Raw genomic sequence first — 18771 nt, forward strand, 5'->3', positions numbered from 1 at the left:
CTGTATGACGAACCGTACGCACCTTGTGCCAAAAATAATGCGAATCCGGAACAGTGGCGAAGACATTCGTGCTGACGGCCTTGCACCAATAGAGGAAGGGAACGCCTCCAGCAGTGCCGCAGAGAGGCTCGGATGATCGCATAGGCTCGGGACGGTGGTGCAGCTCGTAACGAGGAAAGAAGGAAGTCGGTGGTCTGCGTATGGGATGGTCTTTATATACGGTCAGAGGCAGATAGTGCGGAGAACGAATTATGACAGTTTTCAGACAGAGCAGTGGCTGGAGTGCAAGGAGATGCATTGAGACTGCTAAAATGGGCAAGCATCACTCCAAATACGGCAAGAGAGGATGTGGCTGACAGGATGATGACGTCGTCGTTGCACTGTCGTTGCATGATGAAGCGGTCGATCGGCGGATTCACGTGGGATCTCGATCACCCTCTGGTGATCATTTTCCAAAGTGGAAAGAGCTGTGATCCGAGTCGTTGCCAAGTGTTCGTCGTTCGATGAGTGGATTTTCCTCTCCCGTACTTAGAGGTACTGTAACTTAGTACTTAGTACTGTGCTTACACTTCTTAGTGTCGTAGCACCAGAAGCGACCTTGCCCTAGCGCGTAACAAACGAACTCGTCCATGCAAAGCATTCGAAATATGTGACTCTCTTGACTCACGGAAGCGCGAGCACTGGCAAGGGCCATCCTGCAATAACCAGCCGGAAACGAAGTGTCGTACGCCATGGTAACCATACACCCTCAGCAGAAAATCATTTTGAAGTCAATGACTTCTTCGGGCAGGTACTGCAATGCTGTTCCAAGCCCCGTGGATGCGCGATGCCAGTAGCTTCAAGATCGTCTTTCAAAGGATACATCATGGATCGTGTACCACACAGACGGCTCACTTGATTGCATCGACTCGGATGGCTCGCGATGGCCTACTTAATATATCCCGAGGACGGGTCTGAAAGGCCGGTCTACCAGTCAGAGCAAACTCAGAAACGCAGACCCGCGAGACCCACATATGCCTCCTCAGCTGTGCTTGAGAGTAATGCACTGGTAAGTGATGTTAACATATCGGATATTAGTCTTCGAATCTTTTTGAACCCGTCCAAGGTGGGGTTAAATCTACTCGATGGCCAACGCAGCAACAGTTGGTGGCAAGGAGCAAAGTGTCAGTTGCCAGAGCTGAAGCATCACAGCCTTCATCCGAGTCGCGGACACATCGGCCTCGCCGGTCTCGCTGCTTCGCTGACGCATACTCTCATGAATAAGCTGCTTCGTACCAAATGCCTTACAAATACACAACTAAGCACCTCCAAGCACATGCTAAACAGCACAGGCGCGAGAACCAAACGGTGTAATGGCTGTGACGCTCATAAGTATCTCCACTTCAACAGCGCGGACTCCGAGAAACCCGGAAATCGCAAGAGCAATCCGATGCCGTCGTACTGTACCTACATGGCGTGCCTATATAAATTGAGTCCGAACGGAGGAAGCTACGACTTTCTATCACTCTCTCGCATCATGGCCATTCGTCTGGGATTCGTCGGACTCTCCTCTCAAGGTTGGGCGTCATCGATGCTCGCGCCGCCGCTCCTGCAGGCACCGCTGAAGTCTACATACACGCTCGCGGCCGTCTCGACCACCAATGCCAACTCTGCTGCTGCGAGCGCAGAGAAGTACTCCGAATTGGCGAAACACCCTGTGAAGCCATATCATGGGTCGACCGCTACGATCGCGGCGGATCCTGAGCTCGACTTCATCGCCGTGGCGGTCAAGGCACCGGAACACAAGACGGCAGTCACGCCCATCATCGAGGCGGGGAAGAATTTCTTCATCGAATGGCCCGCGGGCAAGAATCTGCAGGAAACTACGGAGATGGCGGAGGCAGCGAGGAGGAAGGGTCTGAGGACTCTGGTCGGCACGCAATGCAGGCAGAGCCCCACGGTTCAGAAGGTGACATCATGCTGGTCACGTAAGTACGAGACACAACTGAACAGTTTCGTCCACCTAGATCAAGGAAATTGCAGAATCCGGACAAATAGGACGCATCCTGTCTTCGAGCATTGTGAGTCCCCCGCCCTGGCCCGCCAAGAACCGCATTTGAACACGACTCGCTTCAGATTGCACGCTCACCGAACCCTCCGCCGTACATCTGGGGCCCCAAGATCTCCGAGGGCACGACATTCACCGCGGACGCAGAGCAAGACACGACGCTCTTGGACATCGTAGGAGGCCACTTCCTCGAAGGCTTCACCCACGCGCTCGGGCCCTTCACCTCCGTGACCTCGACCCTCGCAGTCCAGTACCCCACCGCAGAGGTCGTCGACGCATCTGGCAACCCCACCGGCAAGACAATCCCGCAGACGGGCGCGAACCAAGTCGCCTTCACGGGCACGCTCGCGAGCGGCGCGGTCGCGAGCATCCACTGGCGCGGTGGTGTGAGTGCTGAGGGTGGCAAGGCAGGCTCGCCGTTCGTGTGGGTCATCGACGGCGAGAAGGGGTCGATCCGGGTCGAGAACGACGTCCCTGCGGGAGCATACATCCACATATACGAGCCGGACCTGTACTTGAACGAAGAGAAGGTGGAGGTGTCACAGGACGGGCAGACGAACACGGGCAGGGCGTGGGCGGAGTATGCGAAGGGCGACGCGGGTAACTTCCCCACTCTTGAGGACGCAGTCAAGTTGAAGCAACTGCTTGAGGCGATCAAGACGAGTGCGCGGGACGGGAAGAGAGTGGATCTATAATACACTGTACAACAGCCTGGATACCTCGTAGGAACGTACAGTGCGGCTGCAACGCAGCCATTCATTGGTCAGCTGGACGGCGAGTACGTTGCGCGGCTGTCCAAGACACGAGAACGAGGACCAGTAGGCTCGACACCCAAGCCCTCAATGTGGATGTCAACGGCGTCTTCGGCATAGTTTCGACCTGGGCAGCTGCGTCGATCAGTTTCGTGAAGTCAACGTTAGAACCGCCATGTTGAGGCTCTGAGGCAGTGCCAACGGAAGCGTTTGGTAGTTCCCAGTCCATCGTGAGGGGAGAAGGATCAACGAATGTGTCTGCGATCTCTGGCGTGGGCGGCTCCTCTGATCGGCCTTCTGGATCTTCAGCATCCGTTGTAGCACCTTCAAGCGCAGGTGCACAATCTCCGCCTGAGCAACACCACCGAAGAAGTCAGTCACAAGTGTGTTGTCCAGTGAACGGGAGAAAAGGTCCGAGCGGACACCGGGGTGTGAGTCGAGCTTCTTTGGATCGAACGTGTTGAACTACAACGGATCTAGTGAGCTCGTGGAGGTCAATATACATTGACCACGCGTACCAGATCCTGCATAGAAGCTTGACTGGTCTTATTGATGCCTTCCATGAACTGGAGCACGTAGTGCGTGAACTTGTCGATGACAGCGACTCCGATGTCATAATCGTTCTCGTGCTACACGGAAAACGTATTAGTGCACCATCGAGCTTACAGAGCGGATCATACGCACAGAATATGAATTCTCATGAATCTCTGAGGACCCTGTCGCCAGAATGTTTGGAGAGTAGAACTTCGTAAACATAGTGTTGGCTTGACAAGTATCAATCATGAAGAATATCTCGTTATACCTGCGCAACAGCGTTCATTGGGACCGTAGTATAGCACGCAGAGAAAAGAGCATACCGCTTCTTTTGCCACATTTGTTCAAATGCATCGGCAATGTCGAAGGCGCTGATTTCCTCATTGTCCTGGAACTTCAGGAACTCATTCCCGCCATGACCGGTCATATACACGAAGATGTTCGAGCGGTCGTCGGTCAGAAGACGCTTCGATCTGGGAACAGAGCTGTCCATCCGGCCTAGGTTGGTCAATGAGAGGTCGTTTTCACATCCCAAGTCGTACGCACCTGTCAGGACCCTCAAGAAGTTCTCCACAGTCACCTCATACCCACGATAGTCCACCTCAATGTTGTCTCCATATAGATCCAAATGTCGTCCAGGATTCGCATACACGCAGCCAGCGAATTTATTGCGTACATTGCATGCTGCATCGTCCGCAAGCATGAGGATGATGTTCGAGTCTGGGATGCCGAGCCGCTTCACAGTGCGATACATCCCCAACGCATTCGCCATTGCTGATCACCTAGCCTAGTCAGCGGAATTCGTTGCAGATTGCGCGTATACTCACTCGGTAGTTGAACCAATATCGTGACGAGCACACTAAGACGGCCCAGTTATTGGTATGCGCCGAGCCACGGGTTGCATGTTTCTCGAAGAACTGCTGCACGGGAGCCTTCAGATCCGGCTGACCTGCAACGCCAGCTGTGATCCATAGAGTCGAAAGAAATGCAAGGATGGATTTATGGGCTATCATGGTCTTCACGGGGGCCGGTACCAGTGTCAGCGGCTACGGACTCAGCGGATGTCGCTGCTCCCAGTGCCCCAGCCGAATGCCAATGGCACGAATTGCTATTTGCAGACCTTGAGAACAGTGCTTTCTTCACGAGATGAAAAGACTAGGAGAACGTTGGGAGAAGGTGAGCACCGGCAGTGGTTGCTGCTACTGAGGATCCGGACTCGGAGCCACCGAATCTAGTACTTGGCACTTAGCGCCGGCCTAATTGTCAGGTCACCGCAGGATAAGTATATGGACAACTAGAGTGCGGACATGTCGTGGTTATTCATGAGCCATGTCATTGGTATATACTGACAAGACACAAGGGAAGTAAAGAGAGAAATAGAGAGAGAAAACGAAGACAGCAATAACGGTAGATACAGGAATTACACGGCTAGTGAGAGACATAGCAACTGCTAACATACGATGATACTGGTACAGTGCATGACAGTGCGAAGACGGAGACAATAATGCGAGCAGGACAGTCAAGGGATACAAGACTAACGAGCAGAACAAGACGACGCGTATAGATCACCGAAAGTCTCGAAAAGCAGCGGCCGCTTTACGATGTGCTTGTCGCAGCTGCAGTTCTCTTGCCCGGCGCTCTCCTACTCGCTGGTTGATGGTGTTCATGAGGTCAGTGCGCCGTAGTGGTTCTGAGAAATGAGATACACCCGGGTCAGATATGTCTTCGTTGAAAACAACTAGCAGACGTACTGGTGATGTGGTCATCCATTCCCGCTTGCAGGCATCGTTCCCTGTCACCAATCACTGTAGCAGAGGTATATATGGTCACTATCCAGCCTAGTCAAAGTTGAGAAGAAGACGCACTGGCATGAGCAGTTAAAGCGATGATAGGCACAGGATCCAGCCCATGTGCCGTCTCGTACGCGCGGATCAACTCAGTCGCCTCCATACCGCCCATGAATGGCATCGACACGTCCATCTAATAGTCACGTCCCTCAATCGCGCAATATTATTAACATACAATGTGGAAACGCACCAGGATGATGTCGAACGGCGCATTCCTCTGAATACGCATCTTGAAAGCATCCACAGCCAGCTGGCCGTTCTCGGCGATCTCAACACGGTGGCCGTACTTCTCAAGGATCTTGACTGCCAGCTTCTGGTTGACAAGGTTGTCCTCGGCGATGAGGATGTCGAATGGTACGTCGTTCGCAGCCACGACTGGTGTGACCGTATTTGACTCTAGAGCTGCAATGAGAGCGGATGCGAGGTCCTGGGCAGTGACCGGTGTTGTCACTTGCGACGAGATGCTGTTGTCGAGACACCATTTTACTGCTACTAGTCAGCCCAGGGAACATCACATTGCACAGCACAACACGTACAGTTCAGGCGTGGTGTTGATTGAGGCGTCAGCAGCACGATCGGGATATACCGGAGATGCTCGTGCTCTCGTAGGCGCTCCGTCTAACAAGGAGTTGAAGCATTAACAGAACAGCAAGAATGAGACGATGGACATACCACTTCAAGGCCGTCTACGATGACCGTGTCGATGGTCGGGGTCTTGTCCTTATCCTTGACGTCGGCGACATCGTGGATGACGAGGGGAACAAGACCCAGCTCCATGATCCGTTGCACAACGCCAGTCTGATCGTGCAGGGTGTCGACGAAGAGAATACGACGCTGGTAGTAGGGCTGCATCTTGACGATGGTGCCCTCCATTGACATGGGACTGATTTGTGATGTGATCGTAAAGAAGAACTTCGAGCCTGTGTTGACCTCCGACTCAACCCACATGTTACCTTGCATGAGAGTGACAAGTCGCTTCGAGATGGATAAGCCGAGACCAGTGCCACCATACTCCTGCAGACATGCCGAAGTCAGCGTGCGAGCAACGCGCAATGAAAGAACAAACGTACTCTTGTCGTCGAACCATCAGCCTGGCAGAAGGTGTCGAAGATCATGGTCAACTTGTCCTTCGCAATACCAATTCCAGTATCGGAGACGCAGAACTCCAGGGTGACGCATTGGTCGTCAAGAGCGAGCAACCGGCAGCTGAGAGCGACGTGACCCTTGAACGCGGCTCTCGACGGCGTGAACTTGATTGCATTCCAACGAGGTTAGTGATGACCTGGCGTAGACGCAAGGAATCTCCGATGAGTTGGTCAGGAATCTCGGGGTCGACATCGTAGGTGAGATCAAGCTGGTTCTGAGAAGCTCGGACAACCAAGGTCTTGAGAATGCCAAAGACGGTCTGTCGCAACGAGTACGACACTTGCTCCATGGTCATACGACCCGCCTCGACTGTAGCGGAGTGATCAGAGTGATGCTCTCGGCGATGACAGTACAAAAATACATACTCTTCGAGATATCCAAGATGTCGTCAATGATGAGTAATAACGAGCGAGCCAAGCTGTGAACTAAGAGCAAACTCTCGCGCTGCGACCTGTCCAGATCGCTGTCGAGTGTCAACTCCGTCATACCAATGATACCGTTCATGGGCGTCCTACGAGCACTTGTGAGCAAGACCAAAACCGTTATGCACGAAGCCACCCACCTGATCTCGTGCGACATGTTGGCCAAGAACTCCGACTTACTCCTGTTCGCAAGTTCGGCGGCCTCCCTTGCGGCGGTGTTCTTCTGGATACTGTCACGCAAGTTGAAGACCATCTGGTTGATCTGCGTCTTCAAGGAATCCATCTCTCCACTGGCCTCGACGGTGATGAACCGACTGAAGTCGCCATCCATGGCCGCAGCTGAGATCTGCGCGAAACCACGCACTTGCGTTGTCAAGTTGCTCGCCATGGTGTTGACGGACATCCTGCATACGTTGATCTTAGCATCAAGCGGCAAAGCGATGGGAAGAAGACGTACGTAATATCCTGCCAGATACCCTCTACGTTGCCGACCTCAGCCTGTCCACCAAGCTTACCCTCGGTTCCGACCTCTCGAGCGACCTTCTTGACTTCGGCAGCGAAGATGGCCAATTGGTCAATCATAGAGTTGATCGTGTTCACCAAGTCAAGCATTTCTCCGGAAACCGAAACACCAGTGACCTTGCGGACCAAGTCACCGCGAGCGACAGCTCTCTGCAGGGCGATGAGCATAGGTAACGTGAAAGAGTCTGTCTTCACGTACCGTCGCCACTGCGATGGTCCGCACTTGTAAAGTCAAGTTGGCAGCCATAACGTTGACATTGTCCGTCAGATCCTGTACGTTGTAGCGCTCATCATCAGCCACCACGCTGTCTCACTCGCAACGCCAATGCAAACCTTCCAAACACCGCCAACGCCGGGCACGCGCGCCTGACCGCCCAGTTTACCCTCCGTCCCGACTTCCTTGGCGACACGAGTGACCTCGTCGGCGAACACACTGAGGCTCTCAGTCATGCCGTTGACGGTCTTCTTCAAGTCAAGCATCTCTCCGCGCACATCAACCGTGATCCGCTTCGTCAAATCACCACCAGCGACGGCTTTCGTCACCTCGGCGATCGATCGCACTTGATTCGTCAGGTTCATGGCCATTAAGTTGACATTGTCCGACAAGACCTGCAAATGCATCAGCAGCATTCATGCATCAAAGGGCAAGCTGACGCACCTTCCACATGCCTTGGACGTCCGGCACGTATGCTTGACCGCCCATCATACCTTCGGTACCGACCTCCAGGGACACACGCGTGACCTCACTTGCCAACACTGAGAGACGGGCAACCATCTGGTTGACAGTTGTCTTCAAATCTAACATCTCTCCCTGGACATCGACATTGACTGTCCGACTGAGATCACCATTCGCGACGGCCTTCGTGACCTCCGAGATCGACCGCACTTGGTCCGTCAAATTCGTGGCCATTTTCTGCACAAGCCCCTATCAGTTTTTTCTTTCTTGTGCCAGAACATGAGAACTCACGTTGACATTGCGAGTCAATCAGCCCATGTACCCTGCACACCCTCGACCTTCGCCTGGCCACCCAAATACCCTGCGTCCGACCTCCAGCGCGACACGCGTGACTTCCGATGCAAAAGCGCTCAGCTGGTCCACCATGGAGTTCACGGTCTGCTTCAGCGTCAACATCTCTCCTCGACCTCAATCTCGATCTTCTGCGTCAAGTCTCCCTTTGCGACAGCGGTCGTCACCACTGCGATCGACCGCACTTGATCGTCAAACTTGAACACATTCGATTGACCTATGAACGATGTGATGATTAAAGCGCAATGCGATGAAGGGACGTACGTTTCGTGTAATCCAGCCATACACCCTCAACATCCGGAACATGCGCCTGACCACCCAACTTTCCCTGCGAACCGACCTCCAACGTAACCCGCGTGACTTCCTTGCTAATGTCCTTAACCTGAGCACCATGCCGTTGACCGTGTTTTTCAATTCCAAATTTCACCGCGTGCGTCGACGTCGATTTGCTTCGACAAGTCTCCCATGCGACTGCCTTTGTGACCTTTGCGATAGACCGTACCTGGCTTGTCAATTTGCCGCGAGTTTGTTTACGACGCCAGTGAGCTCTCGCCATGTACCTTCGACATCGAGCACTAATGCCTGACCGCCGAGCTTGCCTTCGGTTCCGACTTCTGACTGACACGGGTTACCTCGGATGCGAATGCGCTCAATTGGTCGACCTGGGGACAGAGCAGTTAGCGCCTGCGCTAAGGCCTCGAATGGTAAGAGGTCAATCTGCGATGACGCGATGCTCAACGTTGTACAACGAGTCATGCCGTTGATTGCTCTCGCCTATGCAAGACACTCGAGGCATACTGATATGCTATCCGGAGCAGAACTCCCTCGACATTTCGTCCCGACAAGGGCTGTGCGTCCTCCCTGATCACTCCGGCCTCATGACATCATTGATGTCCACCAGACAGACATCTCGCGGTGCGAGCATCATGTTGGGAAGGTCACTCCCTCCAAAGTTGCCAGATCCGGGGGCAGGGAGTGGGAGAATGCGAACGATAGACCACGGATGACACTCACCATTGCATTGATGACTTCCTTGAGCTGAACCATGACCACGCCCTGCACGGGCACCGTAATCTTCTGAGACAAGTCGCCGCGTGCGACAGCGTTACAGACCCGCGCGACGTCCTGCACCTGAGCCTTGAGCAGCTTGAGCTCCTCGACAGCGCTCATGCCGCTCTCGAATGCGGCCGCAGCGAGCGGCCCGATCGGGACGACCAGCGGCGAGCTGAGCTGGGGCGCGTTCACGTCGAAGTTCGTGTACAGGTTCTTGCCGCAGTGCGGGCAGTGTGCGCTCTCCGCGGTCGACGTCGGCGGCGCGGACTGCGGCCCGATCTGCTTCACCTTGAACGTCCTCGGGTTGTCGAGCGGGTTCACGACGTCCTTGAGCGAGATGCTCATCGGCGACGGCGTCCGCCGCAGGCCGTTGCGCCCGCGTGGCGGCTGCGCCTGGGGCGTCGTCTCGCTCTCGTCCGCGTCCGCGTCGAACATCTCGACGTCCTTATCGACGTGCTGCGGGTGGTGGCCGTTGTCGTCCATCGTGCTCGGGATGCTCTCCACGGAGCTGCTGGGCGTGCCGACGAAGAACGGCGACGTCGACGTCGCCGTCTGGCTCGTCGAGCTGTTGGCCTCGGCGCCGTCGCTCCGGGAGCTCGACGAGCTTGCGCTGCTCACAGGAGGGCTGTCGCCGACGCTGCGGCGTTTCTTGGACTCTGGGCCGCAGCTCTCGGACGCCTTGATGGCTGCGAGGGCCTCCTCGGCGGTGTACATGCGGCGGGCGACCGCGGTGAGAGAGCGGAGGATGCTGTCGGTCTGCCAGTCGGAGGGGCCTTCATACTTGGGCACGGGGAGGGACGAGGGGCCGAGCTCGTAGACGGAGAGCGCGGCGACGAGATACTGGAAGAAGGGGTGCCCAACGGGCGTACGATGGTCGGCGATTGGTGCCATCGTCGCCATCGTCGTTGACAGTGAGCAACGAGTAGTTGGCGGAGGCGGGAAAGGGACGCTCGAGCTCATTTCCGACACGCGTTTGCAAGCACCCGCAAATATGTAAACCCTAGTTTTGCACCGGCGCTCGCTTGTCGGCACGCCTTTGCCCGCAACAAAGTTAATCTCGCCGGACCCTTCTTTACCAGGTGCGTTGGCTATGACAGGCCCCGGGCGACTCCCCCAGAGGTAAGTCCCGGTGGACCCCCCAAATCGGCCCCAAAAATGCAATATTCTGGCCCACGAAAATGCTATGGCGGACAAGGATTGTCACGTGGTGACGTCGTCGTAACGCATGTCACGCCGCCCATCACGCATTTTTTCGCCCCATTCAGAACACCTAGTAGCATACATCGCAGGCGTTTTATCTCGTTTTATACATAGTACGTAGGTAGAATAACATTGTAGTACTCGCGGGTCGTAGAGTACGTATGGTCTTAGTAATAAATTCATCTACTTCCTAGGCCTCTATGCCTTCTTCTGAGCCGGTGCCTTCTTGCTGCCTTCGCCCTTCAAAATGCTCTGGACCGCCTTCGTGTTGAGATGCTGCCATTGAAGCTCTGCTTCACGGCGCAGCCGCCTATGGCCCGGTGGACCCGTGAGCATGCTCAAGCCGAAGTGGTAGACAACATCTTGCATCCGTGCATGAGTATGTAGGTACCCTTCATACTTGCGCCGTTCATCCACACATGAGAACACCGGTGGCGGCGGTGGTTCATCTGGATCGGCCTCGTCATAATATTCATCATCCGAGTCGTCCTGCATAAGGATCAGCTTTTAAGTATACTATATTTCGTGCACGGACGACGTACCACAGCATCAGTATGGTTACACTGAAGATACACCCCAAGCGAGAGGTAGGTAACCCCTTTCCCATCGGTGGACTCGGTGATTGATGCGTAACGGCCGCTCACCTTCTTGAGGATATCGAGGACTTCTCCAACATAGGTGCGGTCGCTGCTATTCTTCACGAGCACTGTCGAGTTGATCTGGAGAGGATTGGTTGCACTGATGTTGCGAGCGAGGACATTCGGTACGACTGCCACCAGAACCACTCTAATGTCAGGAGCATCTGTCGAGATTAATTGGAGTACACGTACCTGTCACAGGAACCCTCTGTGAGACGCCCTTCAACACCTCCGTCCAACGCATTGTTCGTGACGAAGTTGTCCGAGGTAGGCCCCCATGAAGTTGCTGAAGCACGCGCACCCGGTGGGATGCCTCCTTGGCCGAGAGTCCACGACTCGGAGTCTTTGTACGTGCCGGTGGCTTGTTTGAAGGTTCGCTCCCAGGTGTTTTCTGGAGCTGTTCGGCATCCCGGAATCGCCGAAGTGCCCAATCATCACTCAAACCGACTGAGCTGTTGGCCCGGCGGGACGAGGTGTTGGTGTTGCACTGCCACCCTTCACGGCAGTGGCTTCAAACTTCGAGTCGACCTTCACAACGCGTTGTGAGCGGACCTCTGTGCCTTCTTGATGCCGAGTTCGTAGCGCAAGAAGAGAGGCGATTGAGACATCGCGTTTCTGTGAGACAAACTCACTCTGCAAGATGGGTGGCCGTCCAGCTTCTTGAGTCTCGGGCTTATGCGCGCCACCGTCGCGGCTGACCTTCCGGCCCACGGAACGCTGAACAGACGCCTTTCCAGAGGCGTCTTGGACTTCTGGTACCTTCGGCTCGGATGCGCTGAACTCCTCCTTCGTTGACTCGAGGTCCTCCGACAGGGCAACCAATCGGCCGACTTCATGTGCAGCGATCTTCGTGCGCTCACTGAGAGATGCAGTTTCGAGCACTCGGTGATCGTCTTCAACATCCTCGTCATCGGACAAGTCCTCCAGGTCTTCATCTTCAAGCTCTTCATCTGACTCTACGTCCGAGTCCATGGCGCCATCGTTCTCGTCTTCAGCTTCATCATCGCAACTCTTCGTAGCCTTCCGCTTCTTCGCCTTGACCGTGTCATGGATCGACGCTAGTGTCCAGGGATAGCTCTGAACTCGCATCTTCAAAATGCTTGCGCATAACGCACTCGCTTCGCTTGCCGCCAGTTCAACAAGGGCATTCACTTCGTGCCTTGTTAGCTGGACTCGCGCGGCCAAGAGTTCTGCTTTGGTCAGAGGTGTGTTATCGTAGTCCAGTATGTAGCCTGTACGTGCATTTCGTTCCTTCGTAGTCTTGCCATCCTTGTGGGCTAGCACACAGCGTTGGCGCAATGTGATGTGTTTGACGAGCTTAAGCAGTTCGGGATAGGTGAAGTTAGGTGCCAGAGAACGCGCGGTGCCAAAGAAATGTTCCAAGAGGTTGGTCCCGAGCAACCAAGGGCAGAAAGCCTGGTCCGGATAATGTTCAGCGTATATAAGAGCGATCAAACCAGTGTATCGCATAGCCGATTGAGGATTTTGAAGCTCGCCGCCGAGATGAAGGATCGCTGCGTTGAATAAAGGTCGGGGTAGTGTTTGGACAACGACTTGATGTGCGTCCACCATGTGTGAAGGAAGAAACGTGCACGGAATGCAGAGAGAACGCGTTCACGCACGGGCATTCGGCGGTTGAGCCATGCATCAAACAGCAGACCTATGCGCGAGAATCAATGAGGGAGGAATGTTTGGTGAGCCTGGGAGTGGGACATACCTAGCACGGAGAGAAAGACGTGCAGGCCGATGAACTCGTTCTTGATGTGCATCTCTGTCGTCTTGCCTGGGACCTCATAGGTTGTTGCTTTGAGAGCAACTGCGTGGAACATTCGGCGGGCAGCACCATCATCTTGCTTGTCGACGTTCTGCACATCACTCAGGACGAGTCCAGAGCCGGGTACTTCGTTAAGGGCGACAAGTGTGCGGTAAACAAGATGCCCTTGGCCAAGACTTGCGGTATGCGTCCCATGTTGTGGCTGGTTTCGTGCGGTCTTACGGGCATGTTCCGGGTCCTGAATTGAGACAACAGGGCCGGTGATGCTGAAGACAGGTGCCTTCAGCAAAACACCATATGCTGGGTACTCATAAGAGAATGGAGGAAGAGAGGACGCCTTCGTATCCATCATCACCTGCGCATTCAGTTCGGAAGCGGCGCCATCCGCGGCGAAGCTAACAACTCGCATGTTTACGCGTGCCGCCATGTCCAGGATCTGGCAATGGTAGGCGTGTATTTGCTTGGCGTCATCTGAACCATCCGTAGGGAGAAGGGCGATGACGAGTGGCGGAACCTCTGGAAGAGGGACCTGTAGGAAGGTGTTCATCGTGTGAGTGCAACACGGGCAGAGTGAAACTGTACTAATGCTCACCTTGATCATCATTACTCTCGTTTGCTTCGCGTATGCATTCTCGTCTTGTATACGCTTCACGACGCGGTCAATATCTTTGGCGTCATGGACCGTGCATTCATCCAGGGGTAGGGTCGAGCCCAGGACATGTCCGCCGAAGTCCGTTGAGTACATGACTCGTGGACGCACCTTGGTACAATCGCCAGACACAGCGACGGGGCCGGAGTACTTAATCGAGTCCAAGAAGCGCTTGACGCGAACGATGTTGTCGAAGTGCAGATCAGGATTCTGGAGACAGTCGTCCGATTTCGCGACAAGCTCCCTGCGATGACATTTCAATGCTGATGTTTGAAGTCGCTTATAGGAGGTGATGGTGATACATACCTGATTGTCCGAGGATTCGGTAGAGGGATGTGCTCTCCGAGGATTGAGTAATTTTGAGCCGAGAACTGGCCACGTCCACGCATCAAGAATGAGAACTGTAGGTATGGAACCGAGTACCGAATGCCATGCTTGAGCTTCTTGTTATCCGACGACTCTCGGCGTGCCTTGTCGACCAGAACCTTACATATTTCCTCGAAAAGCTCATGTTTGATCAACTTCCCTTCCCTCGCATACTGGTACAGCTGCAGGTAGCAGCGGAAGGGATCATTTTCCCGCATAGCCGTCCAGAGTGAGAAGAGCAAGGGGTCTTGCATCTGTCGATGAACATCGCGGACTTCTGGCCTCTTGAGCGTGGATGGGGTATACTTCTCGCGCGCAGCATCTTTAGCACGCCTCTCATTCTCAGGTAAGTGTTGCTCCTTGTCTTTCTGCATTTCCAGTCAGATAATCGAATCCTGTATTAGTATGACACGCAAGACGTACCCGATGCATGGCCTTACGGAAGCCCGGATCTGTCGGCACCCGTTCGCATGCATCGCAGATGCCTGACGCCTTCGACGTGCGTAGTTCGCATCGCGCTGAACGAATGGTCCTGGCATTGAAGTCGACAATCCACCGGGCATGGGATCGCAGTGCGTCATCGAGTTTTCGTTGTTCTGCTGCTGACCACTTAGCCTCCAGAGTTTCCGCATTACCATCAGGGGGAACCTCAATCTTGACGGTCGGGGGTGCTGGACCTCCCCTCTTCAGTGTCGCAAACGGTTTGTATGGGAACAATTGACGCGCTTCTTGAGCGCGCTTCTCGATGCCTACCCCGCCGAGTGATCGAGTCTGGGTTGTAGCGATGTAATACTCATACTCCGCGCCCTGTAAGTGCTGGCATGCGGCCTCGTTTTGCTCTGGAATGGGTTCAGCTCGTTTGTGGTCCTTTTCATTCTTGCGACTCGGGGATACATCGCTTGCAGGATATGGCTTCGGGATGTCGACGGATGGTGTAGCTGAAGAGAATATGTTTGCAATTGATGGGGTCTAGCACGTCGGGTGAGTCAGTATCGAGACCCGTTCACATTCAACGGTGAACCCACCACTAGACGTGTCTTGCGCTCTCTGTCAGTAGGGTGAGTTGCCGGTGCGTCTTGGGTACTCGCTTCCTTCGACTGTGATGCGTGAGTGCTGGGACGTGTTGTAGTAGCACCAAAGAAGCTGGCAATTGACGCCGCCCCAGTAACCTAGAGAATGTTGTGTTCAATAGAGAGTACCGCAGATGAGATCATGACGTACTGGCACGGACTGCTTGTCCTTCGTTTGACCACTGCGAACTGTTTGCTTCCCAGTAATTTGCAGACAGACCCGCTTGTGCTGAGTCCAGTTGGCCTCGACATACGCGCGCTTCGCATGGAGCTTGTACCATTTCCTGCACGCCCGGCACAGCACCCGGTTTGGCTCGACCTTGAGAGCCCATTCGTCGCTCTCGAGCCTCTGCCTCCTCTGTGTCACTGAGAGCTTCGGGCCACGGCGTTTCCCAGCAGCAGAGGCCCGCTTCGACAATATCTTGTCATCGTCTGTGTCGTAATCTTCGTCTGAGCTGCAAGCCGATCCCGCAGGTGAGCTTGGCGGCGATCGAATTTTGACGATGGCCACGGCAGGCGATTGCGCAGGCGGCTTCTTGTTGCGATCCTCGTCGAGTGCATTGGCATTGTCGGACGTCTGAGTTTGAGGTGCGGTCGAACTGCCGATGGTCAACTTAGGCCGCTTCGGTGACGGCGGTACTACCGAGTGTTCCGTAGCTGTCGACTCTGCTTTTCGACGCTTGCGTAGCTGGTACACACTGGATGGTATGTCAGACGTCGGAAACATTGAATGCACAGCTTGGAAATCACTTACGGTAGTTGTAGCAATTGCTGCAGAACACTATGTTTCACGGCGAGCAATGTATCACTCCCATGTACGTACACATCCAAGCCCGGATTCGCGTGCTCTTGCATTGCTAGCAGCACGAAAAGGCCGCATGACCATGAGTCCGACTGTTGATACAGCGGGGGCGGCGCGTGAACTATGAATTGCCACTCGTTGTTCGTCCAGTCTGGACATGGGTTCGCGATGGCCTTGAGAATACTGTTGCAGGTTCTGTTCAGAAGCTGCGAAGATATTAATAACATTAACCCCCAGTGTCGCAAGAGCAAGTACTCACCGGTTCTGCCCATCCTCTCGACTGAAGTGCAGGCATACTATCATATATGCCATGGCGGCGGCTCGAAAAATCGATCCACCCGAGTACCCAGTGTGCCGGGTCGCCACCGCATAGAGGGATAGCCCAACGAGGCCGATCTTTGATGACCTCTGGCCCTCCCTAGTAGCATATCCAACTGTCAGTGTTGACATCAGAGACGGAGCGAGTAGACGTACTGCTGCTGATAGATGTTCTTCGAGAGTCCCCAAGATCGTCTTGCTGGAAGCAGGCTGCGTAGCGAGGACAGGAATGAGAGATGACAGGAAACAGAAGTCCTTCCGAAGCCTCTCGGACTGGTCTTGAAGCACCGCGCCATATGCGTTGATTGTTCCTCCTGGGATCTTCTGTGTCGATGTCGGGAGGAGTGGTTCCAAGTCCTGTTTAGAAAGCTGAATATTGCGGATGTACCGCAATCCATAGTCGGACAGTGCGTCCGAGTCCTCCATGTCGAGGACGCCGGCTCCGGCCACACAATGTGGACGAGGGGTAATAGGGGTAATTGTACATACTATTGGATCTATTCACCCTAAATACAATACTCAGAGTGTGGCTCACCGGCATCAACCTAAGAGCCGTGGCCACCAGTGGCGCGTAGAGTAGTCTAAACGAATTCGGTCGTCGAGGTGTGTGGTTGAGGTGTGCCAAGAGGCAGCCACAGCCACTCAGATCGCGCTATCGAAAGGCAATCTGGGACAAGGATACGGGCGCTTACGGCCGTCCGCCCTCCGGAAAAAGGCTATCGGAGACAAGGATCGGCCCGGTTCGAGGGCCAAAAAAATGCAACCTCGGGACTTACCTCTGGGGGAGTCGCCCGGGGCCTGCTATGACGCTGAATGTCTTGCAATGTTCCACAATCTCGTTGCACGGGCTGCGAGTGGGGAGACAAGGCACTGGTCATTTACTTTTGGAATTTGTGGCACGTTAAACTAAACTAAGATAAAGTAACTTGACCTGCTGAGGATAAGTTCCAAAACAGGCAATCGTCGAATCTCTGCTCCCGCCAGATCGGCGCTGGTCTCACCGTCAAGTTATGTCGGCTCTGCCGTCGCCAGCAACTTGGCTACTATGCATCCGAAGTTGAAGACTCGCGAGTGTAGGGGATTTGCCAAGATTGATTTCACAAGAATTCTTGCTGGCCAAGGCGCGGTACGGCCACAAAAACCGATCAAGTTGTCATGGTGCAATGTGTCGAGACTCCTCGAGAGTAGAATGTCCCTATTGTTCTGGCCGTGGAAGGTAAGTGCGGTTCATTATCTGTTCTTGCATGACGAGACGTTTTTGACGACCGCTTGCTGTTCAGATTGAATCTGGATTCGGAAGTTCTCTACGCTTCACTGCCAGTAAAGCTGTGCCGGGATGACAGCCCGATTCAACTGAACACATCGTATGGGAGAACGTAAGTACGCGACATGCTTTGTCATTCTGTCGCTGTGCCGCGCATAGACAATCTAGAGCTGCATGAGCACTGTGACGGTACGGGACTCTACGACCCAGCGATCTTTGTCCCTTCAGAATATAGCGGCGCCAGCTTGATAAGCGATATCGCGCCCACAGTCCTCCTGAGTCAGCAGCACGCTCCAGCACGACCCGTCCTCACCCCTCCACCCATACGCCCATGTAATCGCCCACCGTGAGGTACGCAGACTGCCGTAAAGTGCACCGTATAATATGCTCACTTACTGTATCTTCCCATCGCAGCCAGCGAACTCCTAACATGAGGATCGCCGCCTGGACAACGTGGCTGTCAGCTCCCCGCGCACGGAGGCTATCGGTGATCATTTTCTAGAGCCAACGTCCCGACGCACTAGGCTCACTGAATCTCCGCTTCACGGCTGTTGCTTCACAGTTCATTCTGGCCACACTCCTGCATGCCACACTCCTCCCAGAAAGCGTGTTGTGGGAGCTGATAACCTCGCTGCCGTTCAGCAAGGGCGGCGGGACCTGTAACGCGGTGTCTATCAACACTTCGACTGTGAGCGTAGCGAAAATTGCTTGACGTTCTTTCAGGTTTGCACAGCGTGTCAATCATGGCACGATCGAATGAGCTCGAGTCGCTCTCTGCTCGCAAAGTGTGAGCATCACCCAGGTATGAATTTCATTCTGTCTGCCTGCCTGCGCTATCAGTACTGCTGACACATTGAAGACGAATTCAGCCGCTTCTAATGAACGTGTTTTGCTTCTACAGAAGCCTAACTGCCAGCAGCGGACAACCTCACCCTGCTAGTCTCTGCTTGGCCTTTGCTGTTCCTCCAGGGAGCCAATCGGACACATGGCGTGGCGAGATGTCCCATTTATGATTATCTGTCTGCTGCCCTAGAGAGCCTCTATGGTATGCATTGGATAAAGAGCGGAGCTCGTTGAATTGGGACCGTACAAGCACCGAGTATTGAGTGGTCACGCGAGCACATAAGAAACCCAGCAATGGCGACATCCACCTACTCAAATCGGGAAGCCTTGGATGAAGTGAGGATTATGATGATGTGACCCTATGTAGGTGAGTGAACTCGAAATATCGATTCTCCTATTACACAATGGATATTTGTTGATGTGTGGTTCTGAATAGCTCGTGACTGTATTATTTCAGTGGTGGTTCACCGAACAATTAGGGCGCGACGAGCAAAATT

At 54.2% G+C, this 18771-nt stretch overlaps 4 protein-coding genes across 4 annotated transcripts; 1 reads left to right on the forward strand and 3 right to left on the reverse strand.

Moving 5' to 3' along the window:
• Positions 1-1516: 1516 nt before the first annotated feature.
• On the forward strand, positions 1517-2742 carry B0H18DRAFT_1084274 (NAD-binding Rossmann fold oxidoreductase; the record flags this gene model as incomplete). The annotated part of the gene is made up of 3 exons (XM_048031768.1): positions 1517-1948; positions 2007-2060; positions 2116-2742. 3 exons carry the CDS (start codon positions 1517-1519, stop codon positions 2740-2742), a joined length of 1113 nt encoding a protein of 370 aa, XP_047895264.1.
• B0H18DRAFT_1154704 (peptidase C13 family-domain-containing protein) lies at positions 2514-4346 on the reverse strand (the record flags this gene model as incomplete). The annotated part of the gene is made up of 6 exons (XM_048035755.1): positions 2514-3264; positions 3318-3428; positions 3484-3601; positions 3657-3831; positions 3880-4107; positions 4157-4346. 6 exons carry the CDS (start codon positions 4344-4346, stop codon positions 2944-2946), a joined length of 1143 nt encoding a protein of 380 aa, XP_047895265.1. The 3' UTR covers positions 2514-2943.
• Positions 4347-4929: 583 nt separating this feature from the next.
• B0H18DRAFT_953709 (uncharacterized protein) lies at positions 4930-10250 on the reverse strand (the record flags this gene model as incomplete). The annotated part of the gene is made up of 18 exons (XM_048042207.1): positions 4930-4982; positions 5085-5138; positions 5199-5313; positions 5371-5672; positions 5717-5798; positions 5853-6194; positions 6251-6430; positions 6463-6635; positions 6692-6837; positions 6889-7152; positions 7206-7420; positions 7470-7541; positions 7604-7879; positions 7929-8183; positions 8278-8360; positions 8401-8514; positions 8562-8679; positions 9312-10250. 18 exons carry the CDS (start codon positions 10248-10250, stop codon positions 4930-4932), a joined length of 3783 nt encoding a protein of 1260 aa, XP_047895266.1.
• A 1092-nt stretch (positions 10251-11342) lies between these two features.
• Positions 11343-15774, reverse strand: B0H18DRAFT_874117 (uncharacterized protein; the record flags this gene model as incomplete). Its single annotated transcript, XM_048040333.1, has 9 exons — positions 11343-11549; positions 11690-11860; positions 11939-12047; positions 12105-12604; positions 12925-13491; positions 13555-13851; positions 13914-14345; positions 14401-14661; positions 15238-15774. The coding sequence occupies 9 exons, from the start codon at positions 15772-15774 to the stop codon at positions 11343-11345; spliced, it is 3081 nt and encodes a 1026-aa protein (XP_047895267.1).
• Between the last annotated feature and the right edge of the window lie 2997 nt (positions 15775-18771).

The sequence above is a fragment of the Fomitopsis serialis genome (genome assembly GCF_022376445.1).
Source record: "Fomitopsis serialis strain Sig1Antser10 chromosome Unknown B0H18scaffold_21, whole genome shotgun sequence".
NCBI lineage: Eukaryota > Fungi > Basidiomycota > Agaricomycetes > Polyporales > Fomitopsidaceae > Fomitopsis > Fomitopsis serialis.